At 64.6% G+C, this 14,879-nt stretch overlaps 2 protein-coding genes across 2 annotated transcripts; one reads left to right on the plus strand and one right to left on the minus strand.

Annotated features, from left to right (window-relative positions):
• Positions 1-3,264: 3,264 nt before the first annotated feature.
• CHPF (chondroitin polymerizing factor) lies at positions 3,265-7,557 on the minus strand (the record flags this gene model as incomplete). The annotated part of the gene is made up of 4 exons (XM_084265574.1): positions 3,265-4,598; positions 5,021-5,203; positions 5,392-5,956; positions 7,247-7,557. The coding sequence occupies 4 exons, from the start codon at positions 7,555-7,557 to the stop codon at positions 3,336-3,338; spliced, it is 2,322 nt and encodes a 773-aa protein (XP_084121700.1). The 3' UTR covers positions 3,265-3,335.
• A 4,810-nt stretch (positions 7,558-12,367) lies between these two features.
• Positions 12,368-14,276, plus strand: TMEM198 (transmembrane protein 198; the record flags this gene model as incomplete). The annotated part of the gene is made up of 4 exons (XM_084264975.1): positions 12,368-12,557; positions 12,663-13,238; positions 13,473-13,663; positions 14,130-14,276. The coding sequence occupies 4 exons, from the start codon at positions 12,368-12,370 to the stop codon at positions 14,274-14,276; spliced, it is 1,104 nt and encodes a 367-aa protein (XP_084121101.1).
• Positions 14,277-14,879: the final 603 nt, after the last annotated feature.

Genomic DNA, 14,879 nt, shown 5'->3' on the forward strand with positions numbered 1-14,879 from the left:
CAGAGGCACCGCTGGCCCTTTCCCAATGAAAGCACAGGGATGGATGGGCACTGTGCTTCCTGGTGCCCTCCAGCTCTCTCCTGGCATGGCCTCGCTTTCTACATCCTCCTAAAGGTCAGCTACTGAGCTGATGAACATTGATGGGCCTGAAGTGACCTAGCGTGGCCGCAAGTGACCCAAGCAGGAGGGGAGGAGCAGGTTCTGCCATCCCCACTCGCAGGATCCCTGGGGCATTTGCAGAGAGGAAACTGCATGACTGTGCTGGGGGAACAAATCTGGGGGCAGAAGGGGCACAGAGCAGCGGGGTGGCAGCTTGGGCTTTCCCCAAGCCGTGGTGCAGGAAGGAGAGGGGATGCAGGTGCCTGCCCAGCCCTGCTGTGCCCAGTCGGCCTCCCTCGTGCTTCAGAGCAGAGTCAGCCCTTCTCACCCAAAAAGGTCCCCAGGAGGAAGGAGAGGGGATGCAGGTGCCTGCCCAGCCCTGGTGTACCCAGTCGGCCTCCCTCGTGCTTCAGAGCAGAGTCAGCCCTTCTCACCCAAAAAGGTCCCCAGGAGGAACTTGCACCGCTCTTCTTGAGGGCTGTGGTGAGACAGTAACACTTCTGGAAAATACTCTCAAGGGAAGCAGAAGCCTGAGGAGGCTCCGGACATGTTTCCTCCTGCCCTGTGGGGAAAGTTGCCCTCTGCTCCTGTGCCAAAACCAGCACGTTGTACAGAGGCACCTCTCAGACCTGAACAGGGGTTGCAGGAAGTCCCTGTCTGCTCCACTGCCCACATCAGCACCCAGGGCCGCTCCTCCCTGCCCCTCTCAAGGGTGCCATTGTCCTGGTCCAGCACCCCTCCTGCACCTGCCAGCCCTGAGCAAGCAGGATGGGGGGGTCAGCATGTTCCAATGCTGCAAATAACTCGGTAAACATCAAAGCAGCTCCCAATGCTGCCAGCTCCCTTTAGAAGGGAGCAATAGCCGTGCTGGGAGCGCCCTGGGGACTGGCATATGCTGGGAGCACCGGGGAGCCTTCGTTGGCGTTGCCGGTGCGGAGTGCTGGGAATGCCAATAGCTCCGACTCAGTCTCAAAGAGCGACCAGGAGACAAGAGCATCTTGTGACAATTAAATGACAAGTCAGCATTTCCTCTTGCAGCCCACTCAGTTTGAAGACAGTTCCCTTTATTGCCGTCTGGATGCTCTTCTTATGCCTGACCACGTCCAGCCCCTGCGCCTGCTTTTCAGACGAGAAACAAACTCATAGCACACCTGCATCACCCCGCTTCTCTCTGTCCCAGATTCACGTTTAAAGGGAATTCAGGATGCGCTCGTGGAAGATCAAGAATAGAAACACTGGGAGCGAGCCAACACTGCTGCCTGGAACACAGCAAATTATATTTAAGCAGATTCGTTCCTCTGCCGTGGATGTGCAAACTGGAGCAGGAACACATGAAGTATTTTGGGGAAGGCATGCCACAGCCCCTGTGCACCAACAGCCCCCTGAACCAACAGCGAGTAGGTTCACTGAGTCTTATCCAGGATGTCTCTGTAATACAGGCCTCTTGTCAACAAGTGGCCTGTATCACAGAGACCAAACATGAAGACCAAAGGACCAGTGGGAAGAGCAGGCAGAGCCGTGAAAATCCCACCCAGAGCAGTCAGCATGGGTGGGAACACAACCTCCCCCTGCTCGTAACACAACAGGAGCTGCAGGTGGTGAGACAGTCTGGGGCAGGACCATGGTGCTCTGCTCGACCCAGTGCTATGGCAGCGGGGAACTGAAAGCCACAAGAAGCCTGAGATGCAAAGCAGCCTGCAAAGGTAAAACCAGGGCAGGGAGTGCAAGTGCAGCCCTAAAGATTCCACACAGTGCTCTGATGAACTTTCTGGCCTGGGATTTGCCTTTGCAGGCGATCCCAGACACTGGAGGGCAGAGCTCACCCCACTTGGGAATCCGCCCTCTGCTCTGATGTGAGCTGAGTGTCCCCCATTACCCCCCTACAGCCCTCAAGAGATACTCATGGATGGGGACAGCGCCTGTGGGAGGACACAGGGCTGCACCAGCCCTCACTGCAGTGCTCTTCCACCTGCAGCGCTCTTCCACCTGCAGCCAGGGCTGAGGAGAGCTGGAAGCCTGGTCAGTGGGAACCTGCAGCACCAGGAAAACCAGAGCAGCGCTGCCCCGAGCTCCGTATGCTGCACTGGTGCTCCCCATGGCAAAGGGCAACTTGTCCTGAGGCACCACCTGCAACTGGTATCAAGTGGTGACAGCAAGATAGATGGCCTCACGGACAGTGAGCATCAGGGGAGGTACAGGAGTCTTGCTGTGAGCCCATAGGGTTCAAGCTGTGGAACAGCCCCAGGGAAGAAATGGCCAGAGACACTAGTTCATCTCTCTATTTTATTAGTGTAAACGCACCCCCCCTCCTCTCCCCACCATTAAATACAAATCAGGAGCAGAGAGTGGCTCCTCAGTCGCTTTCTCCTTAGGAGATGCGCAGCCAAACCCTCTGCCATGCCCACCACGCTGGGCACCTCGTCCCCCACCCTCGAGGGCAGCCCTGCAGCAGGGAGGGCTCCCACCTCTGTCGGGGGGCTCTCGTCTGAGGGCTGCAACCTCCAACGTCCTATTGATACTGCAAAGGCCGAAGCGGCCTGGGTCACGGTTCCCATGGGGAGCAGCTCACGGTACGTGAATACAGCAGGACCCCCTCTGGCACCCCCTGTGCCTACAGGCCCTGGGGTCCAGGACCCTCCACCCCAAGTCACCAGGAGTGCTCTGGCTTGTTGCCATGTGGCAAAACCCTGAAACCAACCACTTTATTGCTCTTTTGGGGTGGGACATACCCCATCCTGCTGTCCCTGCACCACCAGGCTGATGCACCAAAAGAGTGAGGGACACAGCCCTGTCCTGGGGTGCTGGGGGAACGGCATGGGATCACCCCCAGCCCAGCAGTAGTCACGGCCCTGCAGGAAGGGGGGCCTTGGGCTCTGCATGCCCCTGGTTGAGGGGGGCAGTAAGGGACAAGGCCGCCCATCACCTCCCTGCTGGGTAGTGGAGCTGGGACAATGAGATAGGGCCAGCGGCCAGCAGCTCTGGGGTGAGGAGCTGGGCATTGCAGCTCCCAACTCAGCAACTCTGACCCCACCTGGCCCTGGGGTCTGCAGAGCCACGGCTGCTCTGGAACAACCTGGGCAGCAAGCAGCTAGCAGACCCCAGCCCGGGCAGCCCTAGAAGGGCAAAGCTCAGGCACCGGCGACCCTGCAGCCGCCGGGAGGAGGAAGACATATCTGGGCAGCAGAAGAGCTGGGGTGGGCAGGCAGGGCAGGGCCAGCCCCTCCGCGCCCTGGGCTTCAGGTGCTGTTCCCCTGTTCCTGTTCAAAAAGCACCATGGCCAGCTGGGAGCGAGAGCCTACACCCTCCAGGCTGCTCTGCACGCAGCGGTGGTAGATCTCCTCGCTGAGCCGGGGGTTGCAGGCCTGGTGACGGTACCGTTGCAGCAGAGCGGGCTCCACGGCCCGGAAGACGTGGAGGTTGGAGTACTTGATGAACATGTCGTAGATGTCCAGGGTCTCCAGGATGTCCTCATTCTCCTGCACGTCACCTGCCATGCGGGTGCGTGCCGCCATATAGTCGGCATTGTAGAAGCAGGCTTCATGGAAGGCGTTGCGGTCGAAGCGCCCCGCGTCCCGCAGCAGGTCCAGCATGGTGGGGGGCACCTGGTTGTGGTAAGCGATGGCAGGGTTGTAGCCTTGGAAGTGGATGGGGAAGAAGACCTGCCAGTTGTTGATGGTGTTCATCCGGCACCGGTTCAGGAAGTCGACAGTCACCTCAGTCCCCACACCAGCCACGAAGAAAAGCGTGTCCACAGGATGCTTCTTGGAGATTATGTCCATGACCTTGATTTGGGAGGGTGCGTCTGTCTTAACGCTGATCCATGGGATCTTCACCTCTGCATACTTGCGCTCATACTCGGTGATTTGGGCCTTCACGGGGGCAAAGATGTCATTCTGGGTGACCTGCTGGGCCTCGAAGGGGTCATAGATGAAAAGGAAGGTGAGAACTGCATTCTCGCTGCTCTCAAAGGCAGCTGCTGCATAAGCCTCCAAGAAGTGGGCAGCGTAGTCCCGGTCGTGGGCCGTCAGCGGCAGGATGACGTTGATGCGGCTGGCCTCTGTCACGTAGGGCATGGGGATGATCTCCACCTCGCTGAGGGGCCGCACCAGGTGTACGCGCTTGGTGACAGAGCGGCTGTGCCCCTTCTGGGTGACCACCTCCACCTGGAGGTCCAGCGTGTACTCCATGCCACGCGTGGGGTCGAAGCGCCGGTACCCGTTCACCAGCTGCTGCTTGCGGACGTGAAGCACTGGCTGGTACTTGCGGTTCAGCTCCTCCATGGCCGTGGCCACCACGTCGGCCATGTCGGCCAGATCTGCGCCACGCAGCTCGCACTTGGGGGAGCCATCCACGCAGGAGTAGACCTGCTCCTCTGTGAAGTAGTCCCAGTGCAGCACCTCGAAGCGGGTTTTGGGCTGGAAAGGGGGTGGGATGCCAATGGGCCACGTGGCACCATGGTCCCCATCAGCAGATAGGCTGCTGGCATTCTGGATCTCCAGCTGCAAGAGGAGAGAGGGTAGAGTGAGAGCCAAGGCAGGTGCAAGTAGATCTTCCAGCTCTGGCTGCAGGCGAGCTGACTCAGGTTTCCTCTGAACAGGACCCCGAATATGGCGTGCCACCTCCACAGTCAAGGATCCGTGTCCCCTCCCACCCTGCCCAGCCTTTGCTGGTGGCGATCAGCACACTGCTGGCTCCATAAGCCTGAATCACCACCACAGCTCCAGGACCCACCCGAGTCCAAAGATGCTTTACAGCCAGCACCGCTGCCCCTGCAGCCAACAAGGCCTCAGCTAGTCCCATCCCACTGCATGCTTAGGTGAGAACCCTCACACCTGACTGGAGAGGTGACACAGAGCAATGAGAAGAGATGACAGGGATTACAAGAGGAGCCCATACCCTGCCAGCCAAGGCCAGGTCTCACCTGGAGCTGCTGGATCTCCTGGTAGGTCCTCTCAAGCTCCACCTGCGCAAAGTACTTGTGCAGCCGGTACATCTGGAGAGGATCCAGCACGGGGTGGACAGTGAAGGCGCTCTGGAATCGGAGGTCAGTCTCCCGTTCGGGGTCCGCGTTCTTCCCCAGCTCAAAATAGTGGTAACGCAGGCCCTGTGCCAGTCAAGGGAGACACATCACAGCCAGCCACAACTCACACTCCCACCCCACCGCCTACCAGCACAGCAAGCTCAAAGGACAACAGGGTGCAAGGGGCGGTAGCCCCAGGACCTGGGAGCCCACAGGGCAGTGGGGAAAGACATCAGGAACAGGCTCTCAGAGACCAGCTCTGAAAGACCTACCTCATGCTCCTCGACACAGTTGACAGCTGTGTAGTCGATGATGCAGCGGCCCAGCCACTCATCAGGCCGGGCGCTGAGGATGTCATTGCGACAGCTCTCCAAGTGCTGCTGCAGGAGCAGGAGGAGGCTGCGGGACAGCAGGTAGCCAAACCCCCCATAACAGTAGCGTCCCTCAGTGTCCCCACCGATGAACTCCTCAGGACGGCCCAGGTAGAGGTGGGTGTCAATGCTGAGGTGGGCGACCAGGCGACTGATGCGATGTGCCTCTGTGTAGGTATCATCCTGCACCAGGAAGAACCAGTCGAAGTCGTTCACGTAGTGGTCCAGAAGGTACCTGATGGTCTGGTACATGTTCCAGATGGGCCGCTCGTCACTGTGCGTCACTACTGTCATGCCGTGAGGCACCTTGCGGCCCCGTGTGCCCGTGAAGTACACCAGCCGCTCCAAACGGTGAGCCAGAGTGCGGTTGACGGCCACCCCCAGCGTGTTCAGCGTGGTCTTGGAGGTCAACACACCCACAAAGAGCCGCTGCCGCATCCCCAGCTCCGTGCTGATGTACCGGGTCCTGCAGGAGGGAGAGAACATCTGGTCCCGGGGCACTGCACCCCACCTCAGCCTGCACCCTTCCTGTGTCCCCTGATGGCATGGACCTCAGTTTCTCTGCAGGAACTGCTCCCAGGCCTCAGCCCTACACACAAGACATCACCCCAGTGGTGCTGGCTGGGCCAGAGGCACTCTGCTGAGGTCCCACTTGACCGGAGGCCACAGGAACCCCCCCTTCCCGTGACCTGGCCAGCCCAGCTCAAACACAGAGCTTGTAATAGGCTGAGCACAGGTACAAGAAGGAAGTAGGGCTGCTCACCCCAGCCTTAGGGTGACGTGACCTACCCAACACCCCAGGGTGCTGCCAGCTCCAGCCAGGACAGCTGAGCTGGGAAACACCTTCACGCCATCCCTGCCAGATGCGCTTCTCTCAAGCAGGTGGGCAGGAGAACCCACACTGCCCTCCCCGGGGAAGCCAGGCTCTGCTGGGAAGGGAGGCTGAAGCCAGTCTGGAGCCGGCTGTGCCCCCTCCCCACGGCAGCCCCCAGCTGCCCCGCTCACAATGACTTTCAGGTTTAATTCTCCCAGCCCAGCGCGGCAACAGGAAGCGACCCCCCCCCCTCGGCCCTGAGCCACGGCCTGGCACACACTGGCTCCATTCAGCCCCCTCCACCCGCCCACCGCCTCGCTGGGACAAGGAGGCCCTTTGACTGCCTACTCCCCGCCATCCCAGGGCTGCCGGGACGGGCTGCTGCCGGGCCCGGGGCAGGCTCCATGGGGACGTGCCGCTGCGGCAGTGCGAGGGCAGGGCGGGAGGGGGGCCGGGCGCCCGGCGGCATGTGCTGCGAGCAGGCAACCTTTGCACGGCAGGCAGCAGCGAGGGCGTGAGGCGCTCCGGGCGCTCCTGGGGCAGGCAGGGGCAGGGAGTGGGGGGAACGGGGAGGAAGGGGAGCAGCAGGGAAAGGCCCTGAGTGGCTGGTGGGGGTGGGGAGGTGGTTGTAAGCACGACGCTGGGTCACCTGTAGAGCCCCCCAGCAACAGCCCAGCAGGCAGGCAGCCCCAAGAACCCACCCGCGGGCAGGCAGGTGGAGGCAGCCCCCCAGTCCCGTCCTGGCAAGGGGGGGCAGGCCGGCAGCCCCCCAGCACCGGCCCCACGGACACACACGCCCACACTCCCGGGCAGCCGGGGCTCGGCCGCAGCTATACCCCCGCCGGTTAGCACCCGCTGCCCTTCCTCCGCCGGTGTCGCGGGGGCCCGGCTACCCCAGCCCGCCCCGTCCCGGTCCCCGCCGCTCCCCCAACCCCCCCGCACCTGACGGCCTTCTTGGCGGCCCTGCCGGGGCTGGGCGGGCGGTAGGGCACGACGCGGGGCTCCCAGCTGTCGGCGCCCAGCCCGGCGGGCACGGCGTTGGGTTTGCGCGCCGCGTTGCCGTTGGTGTTACCGGGGCCGGGGGGCGGCGCGGGGCCGCCGTCGGGGCGCGGGCGGGCGGCGGGGTGCGGCGGCGGCCCGCAGGGCTCTTCCACCCAAGTGACGCTGAGCAGGCTGAGGGTGAAGCCCAGCGAGACGCCGATAGCCACCGGCCCGGCGGGCCGCAGCACCGACAGCAGCAGCGACAGCCGCATGGCCGGGACAGAACCGAAGACGCGGCCGGGACCGGAGGCGGCTCCGGCTGCCGCTCCCGCTGGCGGCGCCGCCGTCCGACGTGTCACCCTCAGGCCCCGCCCCGCCGCGCGTCACCGCGGTGGGCCCGCCTCGGCCAATGGGGCGCGCTCGCACCGGCGCGTCACGGGGCGGTGCGGGGAGAAGCGGGGGACAGCGGGGGCGGCGTGGAGGCGGGGCGAGGTTGCTAGGAGACCGCGCGGCCGGCCCCCCCACCCCCCCATCCCCCCCGCAGGCACCCCTACTCCGGCCCTTCCCTGTGGGGCTGGGGCCGGGGTGGGACCGTAGGGCGGGGAGGGGAAGCGGCGCGGGGGTCCTGCTTCCTTGCTCCGCTCCCCTCCGAGGTCCGGAGACGTGGCTGCGGGGCTGCCCGGTGCCCCCAGCGTCTGGCACCGGCCGGACCACGGCGTTGGCCGCCGGTACCCGGCGCTGTGGGGCTGTGGGGCTGCAGGGCAGCACCCCCGGCTCCCGCTGCCCGCTCAGAAAGCTCCCTCTGGGCTCACAAAGCCCGTTCGCCCGGGCCGCGGCGGGGCTGGCGCCGGGACGTGGCGCCTGAGCCGGCTTAAGGGCGGATTTCCCCGGGCGGGCGCTGCGGGGCTGGGGCACAGCCGGCCCTTTGTTCCCGGGGCTGGGGCGGGGGGGACACACACGCCTCGGAGCCGGCCGGGCACAGCCGCGGCGTCCCCTCCCTGGGACAGCCCAGCCCACGACGCTGGTGAACGTTGGGTGTGAAGAACCGTGTTCCCTTCTCAAACCGCTGCCGGGCGTCTTCAGAAAGCACAGACAGTGGTGCTGGGTCTGCCTGGGCATCCCCAGGAGGTCACCCACGACGGGTGGGTGGACAGGTTTGGGAGCAGGAGCAGCAATGCAGGGGCTGCGGACAGCAGAAGGCAGCTGGGCACACCGGGTACCTGGGGAGCAAGCGTGCAGAAGGGCGATGGCTGTGAGACCTTTGGACGCAGAGCAGAGCAGAGTGGCAAACCGTCCCATGGCAGGAGGGTGGGCAGAGCAGCATCAGGGACTGCGAGTCAAAACGGGACCAAAGAGGGGGCTGATCCAGCTGGGGCCAAGCCACTGGCCCCCTCAGAGCTTTCTGCAGGGCAGAGCCACCATTCCCCCGGCTGTTGGAGAGAGTTCCTGGGCAGACAGAGCTGGAGGAAACGGCTTGGGGCAGAGTTTGCCATAAACACGGAGCCTCCAGCACGGGAATGATCCAAGCCAGAAGCTGCAAGGCCAGCAGCCCTACATGGTTGCTCGGCGGCGGGCATTACTGAATAAGGACAAGGAGGAGGGCCAGGCCTTTCCCAGCCCATGGCTCCACTTCCAGCAGCCTCACAGCCATCAGGGCTCTCAAGGGCCCCTGGATTTACTCTTGCTGGGGGGCAGCCCACCCCATCCTCCCCACAAAACATATCCCGCTTGCCTTGGGGAGTGCTGGCAGCCGCAGAGCATGGCAGGGCACTGAGGGCAGGCAGGAACCTGCTTGGCTCAAGGGTCTCTTTCATTTTCTTGAACAAAGCAGCCTGTTTTCATCAGGAAGTGGTTGGCAGAATCCCCACCCCCTCAGAGATACAGGACCATCATCCAAGCTCAGCTCGTTTTCATAGGCCTTTTTCTCCTGAATAGGCCAAGACAAGCAATAAGCAAGGATGGTCACGTGGACGGCAGTTTAATGAAGAACATATAAAAACTAGAAACAGAGGGAAACGCGATGGGACAAGGAGATGCCGGAAGGGAAAAGATGCAGAAGTAAGAAGGGAGTGGAGATTTTCCATGGACAAAGGCCAGAAAGCAGGCATGATCATAAACAACCCGAGTTGCCTGTTTTCTGCACATGGAGAAACGCATTAGATGTATTCAAATTCCTTCACAGGTTGAAATATTGAGTATGGGTGACCTTATACAAGCCCAGGTGACTTTACGTGCCCATCCCCAGGAGATCCTGCAGGGGAAGCAGCCGTCGGACACGGCGCCGTTCCTCTGGCAGCCCCTTCGCAGCCCCCCGCCAGCTGCAGCTCCCGCCTTTGTCTCCCTGGCGCTGGCATAGGGCTGGGAAGGGGCTGCCAGGGGAACGGCCGCCCGCTGCCAAGAGGCTTCTCCCTGCCAGGATTTCCCGGGGGTCTCCGGGTGCTGCGGCCGGGAGGTGCCAGCTCCGGAGGGGGCTGCAAAGGCTCCGCAAACTCCCGCCCACCCGCCCGCCATCCCGCACCTCGGGGCCGCTCGCAGGGGGACGGGTGGGCAGCCGCCCCTTCCGTGCACGCCTGCCCGGCCAAACGCAGGCTGTGCCCCGGGCCCACCGGCTGTGCCCCAGCCCCGGGCGCGCCCCCACGCACGGCTCTCCCGACACTTCCAAGCCCGCGCCCCTGCACGTCCTGGTCCCGTTGCACCGTGCCCAGGCGGCTCCAGCCGCACGCACACGGCCCCGTTCCGGCTCCCGGTGCCCGCCCCGGTGCCCCCGCCGGTGCGCACCTCGCGCCCCCGCCGGGCCGCTGCCCCCCCTCTAGGCTCCGCCCCCGGGGAAGCCACGCCCCCTTTCTCGCCGACAGGCCCCTCCCCTCCCGGCCGGCGCGGTGACGCGACGCGGTGACGTCAGGCGGAGCTGTCCGCTCAGCACCGCGCGGCGGGCCGGGCCGCCAGCATGCGCGGGGGCCGGGGCCGGGAGCGCCGCGCGCCGCGGGGCCGCCGCCGCTGCGGGGCCGGGAGCGCAGGTGGGAGCGGGCGGGGCGGGGCGGGGCGGGGCCGCAAGGGGCGGGGGCGGCACGGCACTGGGGGGGTCTGGCAGGCGGGGCGGGGGGCGCCCCGGGCCCCCGGGGAGAAGCGCTCGGGCAATGGGCTCCTGGCCCCGCGTCTCCGGGAGAGAGCGCGGTGCTCGGGCCGGGCGTGCGGACCTCGGGGGGGCGCCCCCGGGACCCCCGCCCCGAACAAAGAGAGGGGCGGAGCGGCCCCGCGCCCCGGCGGCCCTTGCGGCTGTCGCTTAGCAACGCCGCGCCCGCCCCGCCGGCCCGGGGCCCGGCAGCCCGCCGGGGGGCAGCGGGGCCGGCTAGGGGGGGGTGGTGGGGAACACACTGGGGCGGAGGGCGGCGGGGCCGGGGCCCCAGCGCTGTCCTCGGAGCCCCGCCGCGCTGCGCTCGGGAGCGCGGGGAGGGGAGGGGAGGGCGGGGGGGCCCGGGGCAGGCCGCGGCGGGGAGCCCGGGGCTGTGGGGAGGGCGGCAGCAGGTGGGTAAGTCCCGGCGCCAATGAGCGGGCGCTGGGCTCCCCTAGCAACAGTGCCCGCGCCAATGGGCGTCGGGAGCCGCCTGCAGCGCCGCCGGCGACGCTGCTGGGGACGGGGCTTCCCGGCGCCCCTTCCCCGGTGCCCTGGCGCGGGTTAGGGGGCAGAGGGCAGCGCCTCGCCGCTCTGCCCACGCTTTGCCAGCCGCGACGTGCCACGCTCCGTGCCGGCCCCCCGGGCGCAGCCGGCAGCCCGAGCCCCGCGTCCTCCCCACGGGGCAGCCGCGTTGCTGCCGGGGCTCGGCGGTTAAAGTCCAATCCTACTTAGCATCCCGCCGGGGGCTCGGGCAGGGCGGGCAGGGGCCCAGCGCTCGGCTGCCCGCTGCTGCTTCGCCGGGATTAGGCGCCGCGCTCGGCTTCTCCGCGGGGATTTGCCCTGGCTGGTGCTGCCCTCCCCGTCCGTGGGGAGCGAGGGGGCCGGCGGTGGGGGAGAAGAGGCCGGTGGGGCCGGGCACGGGCAGCAGGGAGGTGCTGGGCAATAAGAGGGGCGACTGCAGCCTCGGACCTCTCCCCTGCCCTTCTCTTTGTGAGCTGTCCTGAGCCAGCTGCTTTCATGGGGCACTTGGAAAGACTGGTGCTGGCACGGGGACAACCAGTGACAATAAACCCATCCTAAACCAACTGAGCCCAGAAAAGCACATGGGGAGCAAAGGAACCGGCTCCAGGTGGGAGTGACCAGACGGACGCTGTAATTAGGTTTAAGCAGGAGCTGGATCAGTCTTCCCAGGGGATTATGACCCCTCCGTCTGTGTAGGCGCTGTGGGGGGCCTGGTGACAGCCTGCTTGGTGTCCCAGCACAGCCACGGCATTGCTGCTGAGCCCCAGGGTAAGGGGCAGCACTAGCTAGAGCCAGTCCCCCCCCTTCCCAGCCCTGTGGGTCAGCGTAGGAGGGCTAGATCCAGCACAGGGCCCAGCTTTGTTTTTACAAGGACACTGGGAGCTAGAGTAGGGATGAAAAATAGCCAGAAATATGATTAGAGGATTGGAGAAAATGCCTTCGAGTACAAGCTCTAAGAGCTCAATCTGTTTAGCCTATAAAAATAGAAGACTGGGGGGTGACTTAATTACCAAGCATAATTACTTCACAGGCAGAAAATACCAGGTAGTGGAAGTCTCCCTTTAATCGAGCAGGGAAAGGGCGATGGAGAGCCAGGGGCAGGGAATTGAAGCTGCAGACAAATTATAAAGTGCCACGTCCCAGCAGCCAAGCTCACCGGGGGTGCGGGTGGACTCCTCAAGGACACTGCATCCCTGCAGCCGCCCTGAGGGTGACCGTCTGCACCCCTGAAGCCCCCACGGGCCAGGTCGGGTCGGATAAGGCTGTTCCCCCATCCTCTTCCTTCCCACCCGGGTAGTGAGGGGCTGGAGTGGGTTTTTCAGCAGCTGGATGCCTTTGGGTGGGCATCACGGGCAGTGTCTCTATCCCTCTTCTCTCTCACCAGCTGAAGTGGGTGCCGTGGTGCAGCTTTGCTGGCAAGCCATGGGGCAGGAGCGGAGATTTTGATGCCTCTCCCAGGAGTCCCCAGAGCCATGACTGCAACTGTGCAGACGCTGCGGTTCAAGCTGCTGCCGCATGAGCCGGACCAGGAGTGGGGGCACAGCTGTCAGCAGGAAATCGAGCGTCGCTACCAAGTGGTGCCCTCGGTGGTGTGTGCCATGTGCTGCCTCTTCGGCATCATCTACTGCTTCTTTGGTGAGCTGGGCCAGCCTGGCAGCTGGCGGGGCAAGGAGGGAAAAGGGTGGGGGGACCCAGGGGTTGCTGGCTGTCTGCTCTCTGACTGCAGTGCACTCTCTGCAGGCTACCGCTGCTTCAAAGCTGTCATGTTCCTGACGGGACTGATGTTTGGCTCCATCATCATCTTCATGTTGTGCTACAAGGAGCGGGTGCTGGACACGCAGCTGAGTGTGGAGGCCTCAGTGGGCATCGGGCTGGGCATCGGGGTCCTGTGCGGGCTGGTTACCATGCTGGTGCGCAGCGTTGGCCTCTTCATGGTGGGGCTGCTCTTGGGGCTGCTGCTGGCGGTGGCCACGCTGGTGGTGATGGAGCAGTTCTACCACCCGCCGACAGTGTGGATCCCCATCGCGCTGCTCCTGGGCGTGGGGATGCTCTTCGCCGTCCTCACCCTGCAGTGGCAGCGCTTCTTTACCACCCTCTCCACCGCCGTCTTCGGCAGCGCCATCATGACTGTCACCGTTGACTACTTCATCGAGCTCTTCCTCCTGGTGCAGTACATCTATGAGCGCATCAAGGTGGCCCCCGCTCGCCCTGTGTGCTGGTACAGCTGGGTCATCCTGGGCGTCTGGCCACTCCTCACCACTCTGGGTGTCCTGGTCCAGTGGAAGGTCACAGCTGAGGGCTACTCCCACACCGAAGGTGTGTGTGGGGGCTGGGGGGAGATGGGCACGGCACAGGGGGGCGGGTGCAGGGGCTGGGAGGCTGGTGTGGGGTTTCCCGTCACCTGGTTTGCATGCACAGATAAGGGGTTCGGGACTCTGTGGTGACATGTCTTGGCAAGGGGAGGCCTGGGTGTGCAAAGTCGGTGGTGGTTTGGGTGCGGCAAGGATTTTGGGGTGCTCCCTAGTACTGACGGGCCCCTCTGCCCCACAGTGATCATCAGCCGGCAGCAGCGCCGCGTGCAGCTGATGCGCATCAAGCAGCGGGAGGACCGAAAGGAAAAGAAGAAGAAGCGGAGACCCCACCACCCGCCTCCCCACCAGCACAAAGCCCACCCACCAGAGCCTGCCTACCGCCGCAAGCCCAACCCCGTGCGCCGCTTCGATGGGGACGTGCTCTCCCCCGTGAGTCCCGCGCCAAGGGTAGAGATCTCCCCGGGCCTCTGCGGCCCTTCTTCTCCATGCGGGTGGGCTGGGGCGCGGAGTGTGGAGAGGTCCCTGGGCGCCAGCCGGCATCCAGGCCCCTCAAGGGACAAGGCTGGGGCATCCAGGGTGCTGGGCAGCACAAGAGGGGCTGAGCTGGATCATACCCGCCATGGAGCTCTTAAGCCTTTGCAAGCACATGTAAACTGGTGGCCAAAAATGCTGTGGCCACAGTGGGAGCAGGGGGTGGGCAAGGTGGGAAGTGTTATTCCAGGGAAGGGAGGGGGCTACACGCCCTGCAGCCAGCCCTCAGAGGGCCTGAGGGCTGGGGTGGGTGGGATTGCACAGGGCAGCTTCTGGGGGGCTGCTGCAGAGCTTAGGGCGGGGTGGGATGGAGCGGGCTGGGAGCAGAGCCCCCCTCACTTTCCATGCCCCATCTCTCGAGCAGAGCTACATCCAGAGTTTCCGAGAGCGGCAGACGGGGCCATCGCTGAACAGCCTCATCGCTAGCTCCCATGCCGTGGTGGACCTGGACTATGACTGCAGCTCCACTGTGCCCCTCACCACGGGCTCCGGCCCCGCCGTGCGGGTATAAGCCAACCCAGTGACCTCGAGCGACACCAGCATCCCAGCCTGCTCTGACAGACCCCCTGGGACAGACAGGGCTGTGCCCTCGGCCCCAGGTGGCCACGCACGCCCCGGGGCTGTGGATGGAGACCCTTTCCGGGGACGCGTGGGACTTGGCTGGGTGAGCCCCTGCTACCCACAGGGCCCAGAGGTGCTGAGGGAGCCCTCCGGCAGGGACTCAGCCCAAGGACCAGGACCAGCATCAATGGACACATGGTGCAAGCAGCTCTGCTGGGGTGGGGTGTCTTTGAGCCCCCTGCTGCTGTGTGTTTCTCCATGGCCCGGGCACGCTCATCCTGCATCCCAACATCTCCCTCCCCATGTTTGAGCCCCCCTTTCCCTGAGAGCAGCTCCCCGTGCCTGCCCCCACCCCATCGCTCTCCCAGCAACTCCCCAAGTGCCTGTGCCCCACACCCCTTCCTCAAAGAGCAGGTCCACCAGCCCTTGTCCCCCCTCCAGAGACTTCCCCAAGCATGTGTGCCCCATCCCACCCTGGTCCCAAGAGCAGCTCCCAGGCAGCACTTCCCAAAACCTGTCTCCTCAGAAGGTCCCTGTGCCCTAGACGCCCTCC

Source organism: Gallinula chloropus, assembly GCF_964237585.1.
Source record: "Gallinula chloropus genome assembly, chromosome: 5".
NCBI classification, from domain to species: Eukaryota; Metazoa; Chordata; class Aves; order Gruiformes; family Rallidae; genus Gallinula; species Gallinula chloropus.